The 25,108-nt window shown below is 46.4% G+C and overlaps 2 protein-coding genes across 4 annotated transcripts in view; both read right to left on the reverse strand.

Annotated features, from left to right (window-relative positions):
• Window positions 1–7,583, reverse strand: part of LOC127212586 (zinc finger protein 431-like) — a 53,166-nt gene extending 45,583 nt beyond the window's left edge. Inside the window, exon 1 of the mRNA XM_051172673.1 lies at window positions 7,496–7,583. Coding sequence (XP_051028630.1) covers window positions 7,496–7,498 — 3 coding nt within the window. The 5' untranslated portion in view covers window positions 7,499–7,583. The remainder of the gene's footprint in view (window positions 1–7,495) is intronic.
• Window positions 1–25,108, reverse strand: part of LOC127212582 (zinc finger protein 709-like) — a 146,693-nt gene that overhangs the window by 72,240 nt on the left and 49,345 nt on the right. Inside the window, exons 2-4 of one of the 3 annotated variants that reach the window (XM_051172671.1) lie at window positions 17,896–18,022; window positions 17,632–17,692; window positions 15,470–16,916 (exon numbers count right to left, since the gene is read on the reverse strand). In XM_051172671.1, coding sequence (XP_051028628.1) covers window positions 15,542–16,916; window positions 17,632–17,692; window positions 17,896–18,022 — 1,563 coding nt within the window. In that variant the 3' untranslated portion in view covers window positions 15,470–15,541. Of the gene's footprint in view, window positions 1–15,469; window positions 16,917–17,631; window positions 17,693–17,888; window positions 18,023–23,523; window positions 23,603–25,108 lie in introns of those variants that run through there. The other 2 variants (XR_007833591.1, XR_007833589.1) reach the window with 2 other exon arrangements.

A 25,108-nucleotide genomic window follows, 5' to 3' on the forward strand; every position in this document is an offset into this window, starting at 1 on the left:
TTCCTATGTAGCAGTTCTTCTCAGAATATGCAAATGAGTAAGACTGAAGACAGCCCAGCTCAAAAACAAACAAACAAAAAACCAAGAAAGGAAAAAAAAAAAAAAAAGAGGAAAGATACAGTCACCACCTTTCTTACAATAAAAATGAAATGCAGCCTCTGTCTAGGGCAGGAATATAGTCTCTTGATCAAAGCAAAGCTTGCCTTCTCCTGACACTACAGTGGGGGTGCTGGTCTCTTTCTTGGCCACCCTGAACTTACTTCTAATATGGCTAAACAGAAAACAACCTTAAGGATAATTCAACATCTGCCTCCTGCCACACAGGCTATTGCTCAACACCATGGATTCATGGGAAAGCAATGCAGCTCACATACGTAGCAGCACAGGAGACTCACATGTTGGTCCTGGAGAACCCTGGGGGGAAAACCCACCATCCTGCTGTTCACACATCTTCCCAACGCAAGGCCAGCCCAGAGATCCTCTTTGGTAAGGGCCACCCAGCTACCCAGGCCTCCCCTACACTGTGGTCAGATATCCAGTGACTCACGCTACACAATGTCCCAGCTCTGCCTTCCACCCTGTGAGCACACAGAGCCACTGTACTGCAAACTTGCACTGGAGTAGAAATTCTCTCAGTCTCCCAGAGGACTTTACATTTCTCCTTCAGTGTAGGGTCTCTAGCGTGCACAAGCCATTACACGATGCCCAGTGCAGCCATTCCTTTACTGAACTAGGAAGTCCTGAAGCCAACCTGAGGTCAAATACAAGTAGGAACAATTAAAGCAAAAGGGAGCCATTAACTTGAAAGCAAGGAGGAGTACATAAAGGGACAGAGGAAAGAGAAGGCCACATGAAGTAACTGTGCTCTCAACAGATGACTTTAAAGCAGTGAAACAGGCCTCGTGATCCTATGTGCTCAAGGGATTAACAGTTCGCGTTGGAGCACACCAAGAACAACGCAAACCTTTTCCCCAGCCAGAAAACCAACAGGTCAGTTAGGCAGAGCCACACCAATCTGTCCAACTCTTCTGTTCTGTGACCAGAACTGTAGGGAACTGTAGTGTAACCACAGTAGTTTGGCTTCTAGAAGGACATTCACTGTTTAGCCACATTCTTGTTTGCTCTGGTCTGTGGACTCTAAAAACAATATATATCAGGACACTCATTGACCACCTAAAATTGATTACTTGATTACTATCTGATAAGCCCAACTACAGGAAAAACTGGAAAACTTTCAATGCTGCCACCTCCCTTTCTCTACTCTGACTACAAGACCTTACAAGTTGACAATAGACTCTGATTCAAAATTCACCATTAAAACCCTAGGCTCCAACAGGACATGCATTCCCTTGTCTCTTTTTCCCTTTTCACTGACTGGAATACTTGCATTCCCACCACTAAGCGGCAGAGGCAGTTTTAGGTGTTCAAAACAATTTTCAATGACACAGTGCAACTAAAGCCTTGCAAACCATGCTGAACAGTTTTGTGTCAACTTGACACAGGATGATGTCATCTGAGATGAGGGAACCTCAACTCAGAAAATGCCTCTACAAGATTAGGCTATAGGCAGGGCTGTAAAGCTTTTCTTTTTCTTTTCTTTTTTCTTTTTAATTAGTGATTAATGGGGAGGAACTAGGCCATTATGAGTGGTGCCATTCCTGGGCTGGTGGCTCTGGGTTCTATAAGAAAGGCTTAGAGGGGGCTGGAGAGATGGCTCAGAGGTTAAGGGCACCGACTGCTCCTCCCGAGGTCCTGAGTTCAATTCCCAGCAACCACATGGTGGCTTACAACCATCTACAATGTGATCTGATAGCTTGTCTGGACTGCAGGTGTACATGCAGGCAGAGCACTGTATATGTAATAATGAATAAATAAATATTTAAAAAGAAAAAAGAAAAAGAAAAGAAAGGCCAAGAGAGCACTTCTCTAAGACCCTAGGGAGCAAACCAGTAAGCAGCACTCCTCCATGGCCTCGGCATCAGCTCCTGCCTCCAGGTCCCTGCCCTGCTTTAGTTCCTATCATGACTTCCATGCTGAACAGTGCTGTGAAAAAGTGTAAGCCAAATAAATAAACCCTTTCCTCCCCAACATATTACTCTAAAAATGAATAAATGAATAACCACTTGGGGAAAACTGAATGAAGTTCTTAATAACCAAGAAACATTGGAAAACAGAAGCAAGTAGAGATCAGAGCAGTGTTCTATATACAAAATGAAAATTTTAAATTGACACCAAACTAGTTTGAATGAGAATGACATATTTGAGTGCCTGGTCATCAGGGCGTGGCCCTGCCTGAGAAGGTTTTGGAGGCGTGGCCTTGTTGGAGGAAGGGTGGCCTTAGAGGAAGTATGTGACTGGGGGCATAATTTGAATTTCACAGACCAAAGCCAGGCGCATTAACTTCCTCTCTTCATGCTGCCTGTCAATCTAGATGTATAACTCTCAGCTACCTCTCCAGCTATGGAAACTCTTATAAACGAAAACACTTCATTGGGACTAGCTCACAGTTTGAGTTTCAGTCTGTGACCATCACAGGGGGAAGCATGGCGCCGTCCAGGCAGACATGGTGCTGGCGAAGGAGCTGGGAGCTCTGTATCCACCATCCCCAGCGGGAGAAGAGGGCAACTGTTGTTTTTAAACAAAATCTCAAATGTCTGATTTTACCAATAAAGACTCAGGAGCTAGATGCTGGGGTAAAAGTCCCTTTTCCTTCTCCATGCTGTCATAAAAACCCTTCAAACTAAATGCCTCTCCTTTCTACTTCCTGTGTGTCTCTCTATTTGGCCTACAGACTTCCTGTCACTCTCTATGGCTTTTCCCTGTGTTCACTCCCTGTCAACTGGCTGCTTCCTTGGCCGCTGCTGGACCTATACTTAGTTTTATTTAATCCTGTTCACAAAAAGCTCCTGGATTAAAGCTGTGTGCTAAGGCTGAGCCACACCACAACCAAAAACAGGTTTTTCCAATACACAATCTGGGGGCTCACAGTGTGAGCAAATATCCTACAACACAGGAATGTGTCACACTGGCCAGATTGAGCATACATGGGACCCCGAAGCCAGGCCCCACAATGACACTCTTCATCCAACAAAGCCACGCCCACTTCAAGAAGGCCACACCCCCTAATAGTTCTACTCCCTATAAGCCAAGCATTCAGATACATGATTCTATAGGGGACATGCCTATTCAAACCATCACCGAAGTCAGACAGAAAACCTGGCTTTTGAAGGAGATAAAAATAGCCAAGAATACCAAAGTCTACTGACTTTAGAATAGAATGAATTCTTTCCTGGTAGAAGGAATGCCATTAAGAAGAGACTGTGTGAGCCAGGCGTGGTGGCGCACGCCTTTAATCCCAGCACTCGGGAGGCAGAGGCAGGCGGATTGCTGTGAGTTCGAGGCCAGCCTGGTCTACAAAGTGAGTCCAGGATGGCCAAGGCTACACAGAAAAACCCTGTCTCGAAAAACAAAAAAACAAACAAACAAACAAAAAAAGAAGAGACTGTGTGATCAGCCCCATGTAAAATGTTAGCTGCTGAGGTGTATGCTGACGCACAAGAGACAGCCAAATGTCCCGTGTCTCAGTCCTCTCTCCAGACTGAAGTGAGCCAAGCAGGTTTGTACTTACTTATATGAAAGAGCTGACCAGCTAAAAATTTCATTGGCCGTGGGTAACCTCCCCAAATTGTACACCCACCAATTTGGTTTGCCTTCATTCCTATGAATTAATGCATGCTGGGAAAGTGCACAGAAAGCCATTCATCTGACACATCTTAGCTTTCTTCATATAAACCCCTACAGCTCACTGACTTAAATCTAAACAGCCTGGGATCCAGCTGGTGCCTAGCCTGCTTCCCCCAGCAGTGTGCACAACAAACTATACTTTTTCTTCTGGTCTCAAGAAAGAAGCCACGTGCCTAAACCTTTTGCCTGTTGCGGTTATAGACTTGTTGGGGACAATAGGCCATGTGGCCAATGTTCAGCCATCTTGTCCAAGTCTGCACCTTTAAGTCTCTGTCTTTCCCAGAGCTTACCTTTCACCAGAAACTAGCTGACCCTGTTGTGAGTCAGCAGTTAGACTAAAGCTAGATGAAGACAAAGCAAGATGCCCTGTGTGGCAGGACATTATGACCCTGCCTGGAATTCCCTATGTTTTGAGAAAAACCTGCAGCTGGGTTACTATAGCAATATGCTCTGCTGCCTTCTGACTTATAAAAGCTGCTGCCTGGCTAATAAAGTTTGAGAGTTTGATCAATCAGACTTGCTCTCCTTCTTTGTGTCTTGGATTTTCAACAGGTGAACTCCAACCCGAGTTTTAGTCGAACCCCGCAGGCCGGGGCGTAGACTCAAATAGTTATTTTTAGAAAAGTGTGGCGCTACAGACCTTTAATGTAAAAATTGAGGAGGTTGACTCAGAAGAGCAGCGAGGCCTTCTTGCTACACAGGATGAGGAAGGGAACTTGAATAACATAAGAGATCTTGTAAAACTATTTTTTCTGAAAGCTCGGAGGTGAAGCTAGTCTGGAAGTAATGTGCCTTCACAATGTGAAATCACACCACACACTTAGAGATTCGCCAATACAAATCTCTTTATAACAACCAGTCTCCAGCTCTGGCTAACAGAGTTTGCTAATTTATATAGCTATACACTATAGACTTATGTATTCCATACATGCTGTCAACCTGGTAAATGCTGCCGACTGCCTTTGGTGGTTTGATATGAATGGTGCTCACAGGGCCATAAGATTCGAATGCTGCTGCTTCTCAGGGTCTAGGGCCTGTGGCCTTGTTGGAGTCGGTGGGGCTGGGCTCTGGAGTTCAATGCTCACACCAGTCTCAGCGTCTCTCTTCCAGCTGCCTGCTGATATGAAATCAGAAGCCTCTGTTGCAACTAAGTTATCTGTGTGGACTAGGAAGCCAATAACTGATACCATGAGACTGGAGTGTATTTTAAAGCTGCAAACACTTTGCTGGGCAGAATCTAAAATACTACTAAACTACTCTAATCTTTTGGCCTCAAAACTCACATATATCCCAACCACTTGCCAATCTCAACCAGCTCAGGTGGCTTCTCTCCCCAGCTGTCAACTGTCCACCCACTGGCTCTTCCAACCTCCCTTTGAAGCTCCGCCTTCCACTTCCTAGTCTTCTGCCCCGCTGATTGGCCAAAGAGTGCTTTTTTTTTTTTTTTTTTTTTTTTTTTTTTTTCGAGACAGGGTTTCTCTGTGTAGCCTTGGCCATCCTGGACTCACTTTGTAGACCAGGCTGGCCTCGAACTCACAGCGATCCGCCTGCCTCTGCCTCCCGAGTGCTGGGATTAAAGGCGTGCGCCACCACGCCCGGCATAAGAGTGCTTTTTTGACAACTGCTACATCCACTCAAGGCGTTCCTTCCCGAGGCTCAGCAACCTCTCCAGCACCATGCCTGCCTTACAATAATGGACTAAAACTCTGAAACTGTAAGCAAGCCCTAAATCTCCTTTGTAAGAGTAGCCATGGTCATGCTGTTCCTTCACAGCAACAGAACTTTGCTAAGACAGTGTCCTGATCTCACGGCTTGCTAAGACTGCTTTCTTGTGTAACACAAGAGCACCTGCCCAGGATGCCAGCAAGTTCAGTGGGATGGGCAGTATTATATCATTAGTCAAGGAAATTCTCTATACATTTTCCCACACCAGTCTGACTCTAGCTTGTGTCAAGCTGAGCAAATCTAACCAGCATATCCACTGAGTCATCTCCCAGCCCCCAAACACAGATTTTAAAAGCAGATCTCAATTCTCTGAACACTCAATTTTCAGCATGTGCATGTGAACACACACACACACACACACACACACACACACACACCTTAGCAGTAAAGACGACTTATTGCTCTTGCAGAAGACCAGGGCTTGGTTCCCAGCACTAACATGGTGGCACAAAATTATCCTTAGATCCTGTTGCAGGGCGTCAGATACATTCTTCTGTCTTCTGTGGGCACCAAACACTCATGTGATGAACACACATACATGGAAGCAAAACACTCGTGCACACGAAAGAAAATAGTAAATTAACAATCAGACCCAATGTCTCTTATATGTCAGCATGGATAAAATGACCAGAAATACATAAAAATGTCACACAAATCTGCAGTAAAAAAATATACCTAATAATTGAAAAAAATCAAGGAACTCCATTAAAGGAGAGAAGTTCCATGATCATAGACAGGAAGCCTCAATATTACTTCAGTACAGATTGTGAGTTATAGATTCAACAAAATTCCAATAAAAGGGTTAACGACTGCCAAGCAGACGTGGCCCATGCCTTTCATCTCAGCACTCGGGAGGGAGTTGTATCTCCCTGAATTCAAGGAGACAGAGAAAGAGAGAGGGAGAGAGAGGAAGACAGAGAAAGAGAGAGGGAGACAGAGGGGCAGAGCAGGAGACAGGGGGGAAAGAGGGGGAGAGAGGGAGAGAGGGAGAGAGAGGGAGAGAGAGAGAGGGAGAGAGAGGGAAGAGAGAGAGGGAGAGAGAAAGGGAGAGAGGGGGGAGAGAGAGAGGGGGAGAGAGAGAGGGAGAGAGAGGAAGACAGAGGGAGAGAGAGGAAGACAGAGAAAGAGAGAGGGAGACAGAGGGGAGAGAGGGAGAGAGAGGGGAGAGAGGGAGAGAGAAAGAGAGAGGGAGAAAGAGGGGAGAGAGAGAGGGAGAGAGAGAGAGGGAGAGAGAGGGGAGAGAGAGGAGAGAGGGAGAGAGAGGGAGAGTGAGTGAGTTAGTTTCAGGGCCACCAAGACTACACAGGGAAATTCTGTGTCAAAAACCAAAAAGTCTAATGGTTTATGCTATGAACAACAGAAAATTGATGACAGCTCATCGTGAATGAAAAAAATGACAACACAAGATTAAATAAACACACAGTGACACCATCTGACTCTTAAAGCATCGCATACACCTGCGATAAAGACTGTGCTGTTTGGGAAAGAATAGAGAGAGCAACGGAACACGGGGGGGGACACTTAAAGAGAAAAACACAATTAATATGGGGTCAATTTTGACACCTGAGGCCAGGAAACCCAGTAAGTCTCGCCTTACTGTCACACCGTTCCACCGTCGCATGCAAATGTGTTAGTGACACAGACTTTCCACCTGCACAGAATTAACTGCAGACGGATCCTGCACCTGAGTGTCCAGTGCCCAGCGCAGAACTCCTAGAAGACGCTAGAGAAGCCAGGGCTCTGCGAGGCAACAAGTTGGCTTTCCCCCGACAATGAAAGCCGCGCATGCGCGCCCTGCAGGACGACAAGAACAGCGTCCAAGCAGCAGCTCCCGCTCCCCACGCTCTGCGCAGCGGCACCTGGGAGAACTAAGTCCCTGAGGGACCCGCTTCCGCCCGGGAGCTGCGGGGGACAAACCGCGTCACTTCGGGCGCTGCAGTCGCCGCCGCCGGCTCCCGCACCCCGGGACGAACCCCACGCGCGCTCCCGCGGCTCCTCCCCGCGTGGGGACGGCGGCCCCGCTCACCATGGCGCGGATCCCGAGCTCGCCCCGCTCTCCTCACAGCTCCCGGCAGCGGGTCACGGCGCGGCACACCGGATCCGAGATGCTCGGCCTACACGCACGTGACTCTGCAGCCTGGCGGACCGGAAGTGCCCGCCTCCGTTCTGACTGACAGTCCGCCTCGAGGTCCTGATTGGCTAGTGAGGCCTGAGTGACAGGAGCAGCTCCCTTAGGGACAGAGTCACTGCACAGTGGTCCCCAGCCCTGGCTTCCTCCCCCTCAGGCACAGAGCTGCCCAGACCTGCGGAGTTGGACATCGCGGTAGAACTTGCGCCTGCGCTGCAAAGTCGTCCTGCACTTTTCCTGCGCTCAGCAGGCGCTTCTCCTTGGTCTAGACATATGCAGATCATTAAACAAGGCGCAGTGGAGCGATCCTTCTGCCTCGCAGCGGAAAGAGCTCCCGGTCTATGCAGGGCACATTTTAAACCAGGTGATTGGCATTCAGCAGGCATCAGCAATTGCAGTGAGGCACACCTAGGGACAGCTCACAACTCTCTCAGCTGCACGTTGTTAACCAAACAGCACACTTTCACAGCCTTCTGCGGTGCCGCTGGTGTACCATGTCACCATTTGGGAGGTGGTGGCAGAACATCAGAAGTTTAAACCAGCTTGGTCTATAACAGCAAACACCGATGCTGATGCCCGGCTGGTGCTCTGGAGAGGGTCCAGGGTAGTTTCCCTCTGGGGTTGGATCGCGGATGCCCTTCTAGTTCAAGACTTTATCTCTTGGGTGACCAGAGCTGATGGCTCAGGCAACTGATCAGGATTGAAAGAAGAAAAAGGAAGGAAGGGGAAAAAGAGCCCAAGGTTTCTTCTCTACGGACTGGCTGTACTGCGGCTGAGGAGAACTTAAACTGACCACAACTTTCCTATGGCTGAGGCTGTAAAAGAGGCTTCTGGCTGGAAACTGCACGGGGGTCATAAAGGAAGGCGCTTTGATCTGTAGATAGGCCTCTTTGCGGAGATCTCCAATAAGTTGGTGTAAACTTAGGCTTATTAGCCATAGAAGGCGGATGCCCCTGAGTCTGCTACCTTATTTGCTAATCTATAGAGAAATAAGAAGTAAGACAGAGAGATAGAAAATAAACCACTCACACACATACGTTCAAGAGAAGAGGACCAGGAGGAAAGGTGGATGAAGTCAGGCGTCTTAACTTCAACTGAAGTTAAGCTGCTCAGTCTTTCCTCCTCTGTTCTCTCTCTCACGTTTATTATTTATACTTCTGAGAAAAGGGAATTACCTCATAGTCAAAAGGAGTACAATTAAGCACAAAAGCAGATGAATTCTAAAATACAACAGGTTACATGCTTTAAAGCTAAACATTTCTTATCTATGTATCCATTACGTAAGCTCATGGTGAGTTCAGAATGACGAAGGTTGGCAGGATCTAAGGTTAATAGGGTCTGAAACTTACAAGAGTATACAACTTATCAATTAGGACGGACCTGACTATACATTATCCAGCTATCTCTTAGTTCATATGAGCTCAAGACAATAATTTTGTCTGTCTTTCATTCTAAGAAACAGAGTAAATTCAGACATCTCTAGGTAACTTCATTCCACATAGGTTCACATGGAGTTTAAACAAATTTGGCTATATTTATGTTCAAATACCAGGATTCGTGGTGCCATCTGCGGTGGAGGCTTATCTGAAGCCACAAATCTGCTGGTAGGCTATCCTAAGTGAAGCGTCTGGAGGTCCACAAAGGTATTTATTGCAGCCATAAACTAACTTTAACTTTTTTTTTTTTTTTTTTTTTTTTTGGTTTTTCAAGACAGGGTTTCTCTGTAATCTTGGCTATCCTAGACTCGCTTTGTAGACTGGGCTGGCCATGAATGTAGTCCGGGTTGTTCTGGACTCACTTTGTAGACCAAGCTGGCCTTAGACTCACAGTGATCTACCTGCCTCTGCCTCCCTGGGTGCTGGGATTAAAGGCGTGCGCCACCATGCCCGGCTCTAATGCCAGATTTCAGAGAGATGCAGCAGTGCACAATTGACAGGGTAGTCAGAGGTTGGAAGCAGTTCTGGGGTACATCACGATACAGACCTTGCAAATACCAGGTCACCTCCAGAGATCTCTCATGCCTCTTGGACTTTCCCAAATCCTGACAGCTCCTGACAGCATGTCAGAGACTGGAAGCAGTTTCAGGGTATGTCATGGTATAAGACCTTGCAGATACCAGATCACCTCCTAGACAGCCCACATGCCTAGTGAGCTCCCTTAACAGGGTGGCTCTTGGCACACCAACAATTAGGGTCCCCAAAGGAGAGGTGTCCAAGTAGGAACTGAATAGGCTCATGCTAAGCAAGCTATTGAGAAGGCCAGGTCTATCCACATTTGCAGGGGGAGAATGAACCAGAATCAGTGGAAAGCTAATTAAACAATGTTGGCAAGAGGACGATACCTCAGACTGAGCACATGGTGACCCTGGGACTCATAACCACAGCCCCTCAGGTTTAAAAAAAGGGGGGGCTGGTTCTCTTGATCCCATCAAGATTCTTCATGGAGCACAAAACAGACCTTGCTAAGTCTGCCTTTGGACAAGGACACAACTGGTACCTCTGTGAAAGCCTTGGATTGGGTTGGTTTCCAAAAGGTCCGCCTCTAACTAATCAAAAACACTTACGAAAATGGAAACAAAAGGATTACTGCACAGAAAGATAGGGCTTAGAAAGGAAGAGTTTGCAGACAAAAATCCGCATAAAAAGGAATAAGAAAATATTAATGATACCGAAGCTGATTCGTTTTTGTTTTTGTTTTTGTTTTTTTTGTTTTTCGAGACAGGGTTTTTCTGTGTAGCCCTGGCTGTCCTGGACTCACTTTGTAGACCAGGCTGGCCTCGAACTCAGTGATCCTCCTGCCTCTGCCTCCCGAGTGCTGGGATTAAAGGCGGGCGCCACCACGCCCGGCAAAGCTGATTTTAATAACCATAATTGATGCACTTTTACATATATTACTTTTTAAAAGAAGACAGACTCAAATTGCTATTTTCCCACCTGAGTTACAAACCGAGAATGCTGGGGCTGTCCTGGAATCCCACCACATGGGAGGCTGAGGCAGGTGCATCACGAGCTGAAGGCCTGGTGTGACCTTCAGATTGAAATGACATAAAAACTTGGGGAACTTAACCAGACCCTGCCTTAAATATAATTTTGTTGTTGTTGTTCGAGGCTCAGTGGACAGAGGCTTACCAAGCAGGGAACGGTCACTGGGATGAGTACCCGGTATCCTCTCTCCAAAATGAAAATAGTGCTGCTACAACCAATATCCTGAAACACAGGGTAGAACAGAAGGGGATGCTGTGAGAGGACCAGCAAAGGCGTTTGCAACCAAGTCTGGCGGCCTGAGGTCAATACCCGGGAGAGAAGCCACTCCTGTCCTCTGATCTTCACATGTGTGTTGTGACATGTGTGTTCACACACATTATCAATTGCCCAAATCCACAAGATTTAAAAAGAAAAACGAAAAAAAAATGAAAAAAAAAAAAAAAGCACCAAAACTTAAAAAAAAAAAAAAAGAAATCCAGCAAAACAGTCACGTCATATGTGGTACCATAAGCAGTGACCAAATGGAAGTCCTTCGCCACACTGCCAGGATGAGTGTAGGGAGCAAAACAGACACAATTAACGTCCTACTAAGTTATCAAGTCATCTCTGCACAGCTCCTTTAGGCTGCCATGGGAACAAATGAAGAGTTTTTCATGAAAATACTTATCTCCTAGGTTTTTTTTTTTTTTTGGTTTTTCAAGACAGGGTCTCTCTGTGTAGCCTTGGCTGTCCTGGACTCGCTTTGTAGACCAGGCTGGCCTCGAACTCACAGCGATCCACCTGCCTCTGCCTCCCGAGTGCTGGGATTAAAGGCGTGCACCACCACTACCTGGCTGTTTGTTTGTTTGTTTGTTTGTTTTTAATTAAACAATTAAGTCCCCTCTGAGTTGGCAAAGAAAGACAGAAAGCAAAGAAATTTGAAAACAAAAACAAATTCCTAATGCAACGAGGAAGAATCATGAATACAGGGTCTGTGCTGTCACACCCGTACAGTGCACACCAAGGTCAGCCTCTGTGGCACGTGCTTTGCCTCAGGCCTGCTTGGGCAGTGCTTACACGGCATCCAGACCGAAGATGGGGGTCTTTCTATGGTCCTCAGCTCTTTTGTGACAGGAGCCATTTATTGTGAGTCCTTCTCTCTTCTGAGGATGTGGGATCTCAAGAGGGGGCTGTTCACCACTCGGCTGGGCAGTGGCTCCCTCAGGGGCTAAGGTGCTGGATGCCTTGTATGAGTCCTCCACACGACTGTCCTGTGACTCTCATGGTGCTGAGTACATAATGGCCACCCATGGCCGACCTTCTACTATGCTGTGGTAGAGATGAGATGTGGGACAGGTACCACAGGGCTTGGCCACACTTGGCCTTCCAACAGACAGAGCGCATGCAACAGTCCCGAGATTCACCACCCAGCGCCGTCACCATGCTGGGCTGTCTTATAGCCTCCAGAGCCTGGCCCTTTAAGGCCGCCCCCCCCCCCGCAGGGCAGGTCACCCCTTCTTTCTGGTTGTGTGCAATTGAGCTACTCGGGGATCTTCTTGCCTGGCAGGTCAAGTGATAGCCTGCTCCTCTCCTGCCCTGATGCTGTGTCCCCAACACCTGAAGCACTGACTACAGGAAGTCAGGCATGACTCAGTGATGGACACTCCGCTCCCCGCCTCCCCCTTCACTCTGAGGACCTGTCATCTTAGGAGGATGTCCCTGGACTAAGAGGTTTATCCGGTAGAACCAGAGGAAGTTTTTGGTCTGGCAAGGATAGCCATACCTCCAAGTCCCTTATAGCACATGACAGCCTACAGAGTGAGATGAGGTTTTTGTTTTTGTTTTTTTTCTTTGGTTTTTTGGTTTTTCGAGACAGGGTTTCTCTGTGTAGCCTTGGCCATCCTGGACTCACTTTGTAGACCAGGCTGGCCTCAAACTCACAGCGATCTGCCTGCCTCTGCCTCCCGAGTGCTGAGATTAAAGGCGTGCGCCAGCATGCCCGGCTGGTTTTTTTTTCTTCCTCACAGTCCTTTTGAAGCAGGGTCTCACATAGCCCAGGCTGACTTTAGCTGACTATGCAGCCAAGGATGACCTTTTTTTTTTTTTTAAAGATTTATTTATTATTTATTATTTATACAGTGCCTGCCCACCACAAGAAGGCACCAGATCTCATTACAGGTGATTGTGAGCCACCATGTGGTTGCTGGGAATTGAACTTGAGACCTTCGGAAGAACAGATGGTGCTCTTAACCTCTGAGCCATCTCTCCAGCCAGCCAAGGATGATCTTGAACCCCTGATCCTTCAGCCTATCCCACCTCTCCCCTTTGCCCATGGGAAGAGGCCTGGGAGTATGGTCCTGTACCACAGCCATCTCCTGTATGCCTCAGGCAGGTCCTCGGCCTCCTTGCTCAACCTGAGGGTGCCCACCAGACTGCATCATTACTCTGTCACTGCCTGGGCCTCAGTTTCCTCTTCTGCTCTGGGCCATCCTTGTGGCTTTTCAGAGCATCCTTGTGCACTCCTCTACCTCATGAGCCATTGACTTCCTTGGGTTTGAATACAGGGACTTACACCGGACAGAGGATCACCTAGCAGGTGCGCCAGGGTGTGTCTGTCCCCTCCCTCCTCACTGCAGGGACAGGTGGGACACACAGTGCATTCTCAGTCAGATCCTGCAGATGCAGCTGCTGCAGGTGCAGGGATGCTGAGGACTCGGCTGAGATGTGCAATCTCCATCTTTCACCTGCATGAGCTGAAGCCTCAGGGACCACCTTGCCCAGCCTGCATGGTCATGAACAGCACTCATCACGCACTGGAGGCCTGCCTGGGATCTTACCAACGGTGTCTATGGGACCCCATCTCACCATGGCTCCCTACGCTCTGGTCCTCCGAGTCCCATCACTTCTCTGTTGGCCAAGAAAAAAAGAAGCCATCCAGTGTCTTCTTCCTTTAGAGACCTGCTTCCTCACCTTAAGGCCCCTCCTCTCTCTCTCTCTCTCTCTCTCTCTCTCTCTCTCTCTCTCTCTCTCTCACACACACACACACACACACACACACACACACACACACACACATACACACAGAGCAATTAGTGTTAGCGTTGGGGCTCCCTGTGCACGAACCTAGTCCTTCAGCAGATACCCTCTCCACAAAGAGTACTTACAGGTGCCACAAAAAATGGTACGAGTGCCAACGTTTCTAGAAACACTTTGCTGATTTTTACCTACACAGGTTCTTCAGGACACCAAGTGGAATTACACACGATGGACAGTGCTTTACACTGCTATCTTCGATCTCTAAACTTACACTCTGACTCACGATATGCAGTTCTGGAATGTCCTATAAGTGGATCACATCATCAGGTGCCTCTAGTCATGATTTACCACTGTTAACTCAACAGTAATGGCAGACTCCAGAGACTCCAATTAATTTTGACCATATTAGGTCACATGAGACTCTTCCAGGACCTTGGTCGGAAGGAACTGAAAGGCAGGTTTGCTTATAATGCTCTTTTCCTAGGAACTAACAACCTGAAGGAAGCATAGGAATCTAATGCAAACTTTCATCAAAATGGTTCTCACTACCCAAGAAGCAGGCTCACTGGACAGTTAAGGAATGCCCTTCACGTGTGAAACTTATAATCATTCCTCTCCCCTCTTGTGAATCACGCTGGATTACGGCCAACCCATATTTGGCACATGGCTGTTACTCATGTGCCTGGTTTTGAGAGGCTGGAGGACGTTGATGTCATCGTGAACACTCCCTCGCTGCTCATTTTTGCTGCCCGCCTATCGGGAGCAGTTAAGGAAGTTGTTATTATTATTATTATTTTTTTTTACTTCGCACTTATTCTGTTCTCGGCCTCTGCGAGATATTAAAGGCTGACACTGCTTCTGCATACACTGCAAGCTTTTTCAGACATCCCATATAACCCTCAGGTTCGGTCTTCAGTCGAAAGAACTAATAGACACATAAAACATTATTGGGAAAAAGCGGGGGGTGGGGGGAGTAATATGGCTTCCTTAGTGTTTCATTTTCTATTTTATATACTTTTTTTTTTTTTTTTTAATTTAGGGAAGGATGGCCTCACTGATGCAGAACATTTCAGTGCCCATCTGAAAACATTCAAAGCCACAGTCCTTTGGACCTCTTCTTTGCCAAAATCCTGAGATACTTGCATGCATCATCTGCCCCAACTGCTCTCTTCAATGTCTTCTGGACCTCTGCCTGTGGCTCATCGCCACTACCTCTTTCTCTCTTCTCCCCTTGCTAGCAGGATGTCCATCCCAGTCCCTCCCCGGCTCAGTCACTGGCTGTTAAGTTGCTTTATTGGCATAGCAGGGGACAACTGAGGAACAAAGCTTAGACAGCAGACTCTCAGAACAAGGATTGCAACCAGATATGGGGGTACAGAAATCATCATTTGGATCTTAACACAGTACACACAATAACATTATGCATAAAATAAGCTGATATGAGCCAAAAAGTCATACACAGCAGCGGGGCCCAGTGGCGCACACCTGTGATCCCAGCACTCGAGAGGCAGAGGCAGGCAGACCTCTGTGAGTTTGAGTCCAGCCTGGTCTACAAAGCGAATCCAGGACAGCCAAGGCTACATAGAAAAACTGTCTTGTGGGATAAACATTGAGATGTAACAAGAATAAATTAATTAAAAAAAAAAAAGTTATGACATGAAAAAAAAAAAAAAGAAGCAAATAAAAATGCTAGTGAGATCTTGCCGAGAAAAAAAAAAACTGTCTTGAAAAAACAATAAATAAATAAGTAAATAAATGAATAAAAAAATGACAACATTTACATATAGATTTTATTATTTAAATTGTCCTGTTTTCCTGTATTTTTGGATGACAGTATGTCTACAATTTGAAAAGGAGACAACACTGTAAGATGGAGTGATTCTACTCATCTGACTCAAGCACCAGGGAGAGGACTCAGTGTGGAAAATGAATGAGGTAGGCAAGTCTATACTTCATTTCTTAGATTCCTGGGGGATTTTTTGTCAGTATGAATTTTTTCATGCTTTTGAAGAGTGCTGAGACATGTAAAGGCTTTACCACACTGACTGCATTCATAGGGTTTCTCTCCAGTGTGAATTCTTTCATGATTCTGAAGATAACTGCTCCGTGCAAAGGCTTTTCCACATTGATTACACTTATAAGGTTTCTCTCCAGTGTGAATCCTTTCATGTAATTGGAGATCACTGCTCTGTGCAAAGGCTTTACCACACTGATTGCACTGATAGGGTTTCTCTCCAGTGTGAGTTCTTTCGTGCTTTTGAAGATTGCTGCGACATGCAAAGGCTTTATTGCACTGACTGCATTTATATGGTTTCTCTCCAGTGTGAATTCTTTCATGCATTAGAAGATAACTGTTACATGCAAAGTCTTTACCACACTGATTGCATTTATATGGTTTCTCTCCAGCATGAATTCTTTCATGATTTTTAAGATTACTGCGAAAGGCAAAGGCTTTACCACACTGATTGCATTTATATGCTTTTTCTCCAGAGTGAATTTTTTCATGCATTTGAAGATAACGGTTATGTGCAAAGGCTTTACCACATTGGTTACATTTATAGGGCTTTTCTACATTATGAATTCTTTCATGTATTTGCAGAGTACTGTGACATGTAAAGGCTTTGCCACACTGTGTGCATTCATAGGGTTTCTCTCCAGTATAAGTTCTTTCATGTATTTGAAGATAACTGGGGCATGCAAAGGATTTACCACATTCATGATATTTATATTTTTCCTCTGTAGTATTAGTTCTACATACTTGAAGACGACTGTGACATCCGAAGACTTTGTCATCTTGATTATATTCGTAGAATTTCATTTCCAAATGAGCTCTTGGGTGTAATTCGAAAGTGGCTTCGTCATATTGATCACATTCATAGAGATCCTTTTCGTCACTGGTTGTCTTGTGTACGTCAAGACACCCGTGATGGGTAAAGCCTTTACTACTTGGCTCATATCCTTCACTTCCTTCTCCCATAGGAGTTTTTTCACATCGTTGAAGGGACCTGGAAGGACTCAGAGGTTTACCACACTGGCTGCACTCGTAACGACTTCTTAGGGTGTGCGTCGCGATACACGTGCAAAGCGAGCCAGGACCGGCAGAAGGCTCTCCGCACCCCTTGTACTCACGGGGCTTGTCTCCAACGTCAACATTTTGATGGATTCCCGCGAAAGCTGGAAAAGCGACGGCCTGTAAGCTTGCATCCCATTCACCTCGTCGTTGTCTCATAGCGGGGATGTCTATATATCTTGTAATTGTTCTGGGAAACAGAGAGGTGCACTGCTTCTTCCCGTATTCGGAAGGACAGTTGAAGTACCGACTAAAGGAAGAAAAACAAATAAGAGATGTCCACATTGCATTCACACAGTTTAAACCTCCGTTCTTCATAGACACGTGGTACAGGGATGGGATGGAAGATTCTCCACCACATCTGGGCGGTGGTGGTGCACGCCTTTAACTCAGGGGGCAGAGGCAGGAGGATCTCCATGAATTTGAGCCAGCCTGGTCTACAGAGTGATTTCCAGGGCAGCGAAGGCTGCACAGAAATATCCTGTCTTGAAAAAAAAAAAAAAGCTCTCCACCACAAGAGGCCCCTTGCCTCTCATAAACTGCCCCTCTCACTAAACTGTAGTAAGTCACCACAAGGACATGGGTAAAACCAGCTTTACTCATATGGACGATTTGCTGATAACAGGTCTTGAATATACACTTATTCCCTAGTCAATGTGCTTCCCTCTTCTGGTACTTGAATGGTGTAAAACTAAGTGGATGGGCAGGTTCTACAACATGGTTCTCATGTGGATAAAATTAAAATCAAAATCCATTAAGGCCTTGTTTCCTTTTCTTGTTTCTGAAAGGAATATTTTATAAACACTGATCTGTTACCTGACACTGAGGCATTTTGTTTTGTCAGAATTGAATAAACCTCACATTGCTGTGCTTGCTTAAACTATTTTTTTTTTTCATTAATACTTCTGGGTACATTAAAATTTCTTCAGAGGCACATAGGCATCAAGCTTACACATGAAAATTACCTTCCATGTCTTCCAGAACCTTGACAGTGCTCTTCAATATTCTGGTCTTCCCATTTGTATCCTAAAATACAGTACCAGAAAATGTACGATATAGTACTGGAAATTATACAAAACTTAAATTTATTATCTTGTTGAACCTCAGAACAATGCCTGATTTATTCATCACATTATTTCTTTTTCAGAATCAAAATCAGAGAAGAGCACCATCTCTAAGAAAGGCTTGTCCTGTTAAGTTAAAGAGTGAAGGAAAATTCACGTCATTACCTATACAAGTGAGGTTCCAGTAGGTTTCCAGCATCACATCTTTGTAGAGACTCTTCTGAGAAGGATCCAGCAAAGCCCACTCTTCCTGAGAGAAGCTCACATGCACGTCCTCAAAGGTCACTGCATCCTAAGGTATACCATATATAGTGTACATATGTAAATATTATAAAGTATACATATATGGGTAATAGAAGTGGTGAGACTGGCTGCTTTGTAAATGTACCCTTTGTTTAAAATATGTTTACATATCAATTCCACGTGACAGAATTTCAAACGCATCCACCAGCTCCTTTTCGAAGCATGAACACATTCTGTGCACAGAAATGAGAGGCGTGACTCTCCTTTTCTGTGCACTCTGAATAGGATATGACACGGCAGGAGAAACACCCACTAACGGATCCAGCGACGTGCAGACAGAGCCACATAATTGGGGATCCATCATCAAAACTGCATCAAAAATCACTAACTTGAAAACAGAGGGAAAAGATGGGTGTGGTGACGCCCATCTTTAACCTCAGACTTCAAGAGGCAGAGACAGGTGAATCTCTATGATTTCCAGGCCAAGCTGGTCATTGCAGCAATAGGAGGCTCACTCAGAATTCCTCCAAAGACTTACATGTTTACTCCAGAAATTCACTTGTCTATCTGAAAACTGGAGTGACCCTGCATCATCTGTGAGGCTAATATAATATCCCTATGAAAAAAAGTGCACTTTTAACAAGTTCAAGCAGTTCTGAAAAAGATTAGTAACTGACGATAGTAAGAATATAAAATATCAGCCGGGCGTGGTGGCGCACGCCTTTAATCCCAGCACTCGGGAGGCAGAGGCAGGTGGATCGCTGTGAGTTCGAGGCCAGCCTGGTCTACAGAGTGAGTCCAGGACAGCCAAGGCTACACAGAGAAACCCTGTCTCGAACAAACCAAAAAAAAAAAAAAAAAAAAGAATATAAAATATCATCAACAGCAACAAAAACCAATAGGCTATTTAAAGGTGATGCTACAATGAAGACTATGTGTTGCTTTTGCAGAGGACATGGATCAATCCACAGCCCTCACTTCAAGGCTCCCAATCACTCCTGACTCAAAGCCAAGAGAATCCAATACTTTCTGCTGACTTCAGTGAACACCAGGCTTTCACACAGTTCACACCCATAAACATAGGCAAAATGGCCGTGCACATATTTTAAAATTTTAAAGAAAACATATCGAAGGGTAGGGAGAGTGTTATAAATCTGCAGTTCAGTAATTCTGGAGCTCAGTATTAATGTCATGCACGAATGCCAGCCTGGTGTAAAACTGTATAACCTCTGACGAAGATCAAAAGTCAAGATGTGGGTAAAGCTCTCAGCACAATGACAAATGCTAGACATGTAGAAAAATCTAATTCCATAAGACAAAAATATAAACAACAAAGCATGAGGCCAAAAAAAAAAAAAAAATGGCTTCTTAAAGAAACGCCATTGCTTTGATTTTTACGGTCCATTGTTTATGAATGGAGTCTGTCCCAGTGGTGAAGGCATGGCTGTATGAGAAGAGGGCTGCTCAGTTTCAACCACACAAAAGAAGATTAAGTGTGATAAGGTTATTAATACTCAACGCCCATCCCCAGAGACTAACTTCCTCCAGAAAGGATCCTCCTCCGAAAGGTACCATAGCCCTCCCAGTGAAGACCACAAACTAGAGACAAATGCTCAAATACATTACCATACCTGGGATATTTCTCATTTAACCCACCAGTTTCACATAGGTCATGATAGGCTCACACTCAACCCATAGTGAAATGGGCATTTATCCTAACTTCAAAATTCTCCATATTATGTCACGGTCACAACACTTCTGAAATGTCCAAATTTTCTTGTAACAACTCAAGGCAATCTCTTGACTGCGCCATCTTGTAAAAATCAAAACACAAGTTATATCTTCCCAATACACAGTGGCACAGGATACACATTTCCTTTGCAAAGAAGGAATGATTGGAACAAGGCAACCCTGAAACCCTGCTGGGCAAACACCACATCCTGCAGCCCTGTGTCAGATGCTGCGAGATTCCGGTTCCAAGGGCTTAGATGGCTCTTTCTGTCTGAAACTCCTCACACACCTCATTCTTTGCCTATTTCCTCTCCCTACATGCAGCATTCATGGCGGGTGTCTCAAAGCTTGGGTATCCCAACATCAAGCGCTCTCAAAACGCAGCCCAGGCTTCGTCACCAGGGATTCATGCAATGAACTCACAGTCTCCTCACTGGGGGTTGGATTCTACCAAACCTGTGTCTGAAATGGTGCTGAACACACAGAGGAAGAATCTATGACCCTTAAAATTTGAATCTTTCTTCTTCTTCTTCTTCTTCTTTTTTTTTTTTTTTTTGGTTTTTCGAGACAGGGTTTCTCTGTGTAGCCTTGGCCATCCTGGACTCACTTTGTAGACCAGGCTGGCCTCAAACCCACAGCAATCCACCTGCCTCTGCCTCCCGAGTGCTGGGATTAAAGGCGTGCGCCACCACGCCTGGCTCTCTTCTTTTTTTAAAAAAATACTTTATTTAATTTTAGTTTATGTGAGTTAGTGTGGGGGTGTCAGATCTTGGAGTTACAGACAGTTGTGAGCCGCCATGTGGGTGCTGGGACTTGAACCCGGGTCCTTTGGAAGAGCAGGCAGTGCTCTTAACCACTGAGCCATCTCTCCAGCCCCGAATCTTTCTTCTTTCAAGGAAAAGCAGCACACAGATGATACAATCACAAGGACTTCCAGCTTTGGGTGTGCCCCGTCCCACTGGAACCAAGCAGCAGCAGGGTCCTGTATGGAGTTGCTTTCTGGGACGAGGAATCACCTTGTCTTTTCCTCCCATAGCTAAATGCTGTGCTGGGTGGTGCAGCTCCCTCACAGCACATTTTCTATGTGTCCAAGAAGAGCAGGTGCCGTCTCTTTCACGGCCCTAACCTCCCTGATAATTGCTGCCTCTGTTTCAGCACCTGACTGCTTCTGAATGTTACGATAGCTCCTTCTCCCCCCCCCCCCCCCCCAAAACCATACAGGTTTCATTAATTTCTGGCTCCGTTGTTGGTTCTTTTCTCTATGGACCTGCAGGGGTCATGAGTAATAACTATGCCACAGACTGAACGTGTTGTCTAGAGATCAGTTCTTTACTCTTTCACGTAGCCTTACTTGATTTCACAGGACATGAGAATAGACAGATAATATGACAAAATATTACACAAACAACTTGTCTCAGTGACTGCTCTACTGCTGTGAAGAAGCACTATAACCAAGGCAACTCGTGGTGGAATACTTTGGGGATTGGTCACAGTGATAGAGGGTTACTCCACTGTCATCCTGAAAGGAAGCAGCATGGTGGGCAGACATGGGCTGAGTGTCACCTCCTGATGCACAGGCAGGCAAGCAGAAAGGAGCACTTGCCCTACACTGGTCTTCTGAAACCTCAAAGCACACCTAAACAAGACAAAACCTACTCCCACGAGGGCACACCTCTTAATTTTACACAGTTAGTACTACTAACTATGGACCAAGCATTCAGAAACAGGAGCGTGAGGCCGTTGAGCTAATATGAACCATGACAGGAACATAATCTAAGGAGAAAAGAGCTTAGGAAACAAGTCAAAGATACAATGGAAACAGGGAAAGAGAGAGAAAAAGAGAAGCCAAGACAGACAGACAGACAGACAGACAGACAGACAGACAGAAAAGGAAGACAATATTGGCTCCCACAACAAAAACTGTGCTGTAAGACATATGGATGGTCTTAGTGCTCTTGAGACCATGGAAATCTTTCCTCTGTTTCTTAGCCGGGAGGGTCTACCTCCCCACGCACTGCTGTGGGTACCATCTCCTCCTACAGCCATGTCAACCTCACAGAAGAGTCTTTTTGTTTTTCAAGACAGGGTCTCTCTGTGTAGCCCTGGCTGTCCTGGACTCGCTTTGTAGACCAGGCTGGCCTCGAACTCACAGAGATCCACCTGCCTCTGCCTCCCAAGTGCTGGAATTAAAGGTGTGCGCCACCACGCCTGGCCACAGAAGAGTCTTATTAAAGAAAAGCCTGTACGGATCGCTGTGAGTTCGAGGCCAGCCTGGTCTACAAAGTGAGTCCGGGACAGTCAAGGCTACACAGAGAAACCCTGTCTCAAAAAACCATAAAAAACAAACAAACAAACAAAAAAAGAAAGAAAGAAAAGCCTGTAACACTGTACATTTAACCTCTGAGAAGATGTGTGGGTGGTACTGGGACTTGTGCCTGATGGAAAATGGGCTCCCCTTAGCAGGGAGCTGAGCTAACCATGAGTAGAAAGCAACCATGTGGGTTGCTGACATCTTGGCTATTATGTCAATATTATATTACAGTAACACAGAACTTTAGCTATGGATTCAAAACTGTCCAAAAAGAGTATAACAACTTATGCTACCAATAACAGAAAACTGATGAGAAAACGTAACTATGAATGAAAAATGAGCAATACACAAGATTGGATAAACACTAAACACAGTGACATTCTCTGACGTCAAAACTTAAAAATAAAAATGCAGTAAAGAAAGAAAATATAGAAAGTAAGAGAATAAAATAAGAGACAGAAAAAAAAACTATTTCCCTTCAAATAGGGCGGTGCCAACTCCTCCGGCTGGGTTACACGCTTCCTCAGTATAACCTTTCCTGTCTAAGAAGAGATTCAACAACTGGAGGCCTCCAAGCTCAGGTTTAATTATGCATCTTCAGCCAGGTGTGGTGGCGCATGCTTTTAATGCCAGGGCTTGGGAGACAGAGGCAGGCAGATCGCTGTGAGTTCGAGGATAACCTGGTCTACAAAGCTAGTCCAGGACAGCCAGGAGTACACAGAGAAACCTTGTGTTGAAAACCCAAAAGCCAAAACCAACCAACCAAACAAAAAAAAATATGTACCTTTTCTCTGAGTGCACTGTATTATCCCTAGTTTCCCTCCCCACCCAGTTCACTCGGGGAACCGGAAAAACCTGTCTGAACTGTACTGTCCGGCAAAGAATAAAGAGATCAGTAGAACATGGGAGCAAACTTAAAGACAGACAGACAAACAGAAAGAAAGACAGAAACAAAGAAAGAAACCCAACACACACACACACACACACACACACACACACACACACACACACACACACACTATTAAAAGGAAGCAAATGCTGACGAATGAGGCCAGGAAACGCAGGAAGCCTGTCTTCCTAACACTCTGGACCCCCGCGGCATCCACATGCAAATGTGTTAGTGACACAGACTTTCCACCTGCACAGAATTAACTGCAGACGGATCCTGCACCTGAGTGTCCAGTGCCCAGCGCAGAACTCCTAGAAGACGCTAGAGAAGCCAGGGCTCTGCGAGGCAGCGAGTCTGCCTTCCCTGGCAATGAAAGCCGCTGAGGAGCTCGCTGCTTGGTGACGTCAGCAGCAAGAAAGTTTTCACACAGGGGAGCCGGCTTCCCAGACTCTGCAGATGCGCAGCCCGGGGAGCTAAGTCATTCTGAGGTCCCGCTTCCCCCCGGGAGGTGCAGGGGGCTCCTGGGACCTCACGGGACGCCGCCGGCTCCCGCACCCCGGGACGAACCCCACGCGCGCTCCCGCGGCTCCTCCCCGCGTGGGGCGGCGGCCCCGCTCACCATGGCGCGGATCCCGAGCTCGCCCCGCTCTCCTCACAGCTCCCGGCAGCGGGTCACAAAGCAGCACAGGGACCGTCAGCGCCTTCGCCAGGACTTTAGGCGAGTAGGGTGGACCGGAAGTGCCCGCCCCATTCTAACTGGCGGGTCCGTCTGGAGGCCCTGATTGGCTAGTGAGGCCCGAGTGACAGGAGCATCTCCGTTTGGGACAGAGTGCGGTGAAGTGTCACAGCCCAGTGATTCCCAGCCCTGATCTCCACTCCAGGCACAGAGCTGACCCAGACCTGCGGAGATGGGCATTGCAGTAAAACTTGAGCCTGTGAGCGTACAGATAATCCCAGTAACCTAATTTCCCGCGAGCTCCCTACACCTCCAGGTGGGAAGCGAGACCTATGAATAGCTTAGTTCCCCTGGCTGCGCGACCGCAGAGTCTGGGAAACAGGATCCATGGATGTGGGAAATGGCTCACATCATCCTCTGCAGCCACAGCCAGGTGCCTCAGGTGTGTTCTGCCAGATAAAAGTCCCCACCTGCTCCTCCAGCTCTCTCTCTGTTCCCTGTGCTCGACTCCGCTCTCTTCCCCTCTCTGCCCTCGTGCGTCTGCTCCCCGTGTGTCTGACTCTCCACACGTTGAAGGTTGAGGCAGGAGCAGCACCAGTTGAAGGCTTAGTATGGCTACAGACCGAGCTGACAAGATACTTGGGCAGCTTAACCAGACCGTGCCGCAATATAGCTTTTGTTGTAAGGCTCAGCGGACAGATGCTGGGCAAGCACGCAGGGGCTCTAGAACAAGTGCCCAGTGTTTTCCACTCCAAAAATGAAAACAGAGCTACTACAACCAATGTACTAAAATAGGCAAATTAGAAGGGAGTGCTGTCGGGAGGCAGAGACAAGAGGATCGCTGTGAGTTCGAGGCCAACCTGGTCTTTAAAGGGAGTCCTGGACAGCCAAGGCTACACAGAGAAACCCTGTCTTGGAAAACCAAAACTAAGGAGGAGGAGGAAGAGCAGGGGGAGTGCTGTAACAGGAACAAACTGGTTGGCTGTGTGAGGAAAGTCACTTGAAACCAAGTCTGAGGGCCTGAGGTCAGCACCCAGGAAAGGAGCCACGCCTCCACCTTGACCTCTGACCTTCACACGTGTACTGTGGCATGTGTCTCCATATATGTCTCCATGGCACAAATTCTAAGTTTCTAAAAAGACGATTGAAAAGAATATGAGAAACAAAACAATGACAAAAATCTAGAAAAACAGCTGGGTGTGTGAGTAAAATTGCCCTGGCCCGCTGGGGTTCGACTAACGCTCGGGAGGAAAGTTTTCCTGTATAGAGACAAAACACGAGACACGAAGAAGGGGCCAAGTCTGCATTCTGATCAAACCCCATTTATTGAGAATTTTTACAGAGTTTATATAGGCACAGAGGCATGGGTATTTGCGTAAGCAAGGGTTGCTATGGATACCTAACTCTGGAATGCTCCAGCAGGTATCTACCTTTACAGTGGCTATAATTGCAGAGAGAGAAATTCCAGGAAGGTTAGTCAGGAAAAAGCTCCCAGAACTGCTGCTCGCAGGCAGCTGGCTTTTAATCT

This window comes from Acomys russatus, chromosome 31 (assembly GCF_903995435.1).
Source record: "Acomys russatus chromosome 31, mAcoRus1.1, whole genome shotgun sequence".
Classification (NCBI taxonomy): Eukaryota; Metazoa; Chordata; class Mammalia; order Rodentia; family Muridae; genus Acomys; species Acomys russatus.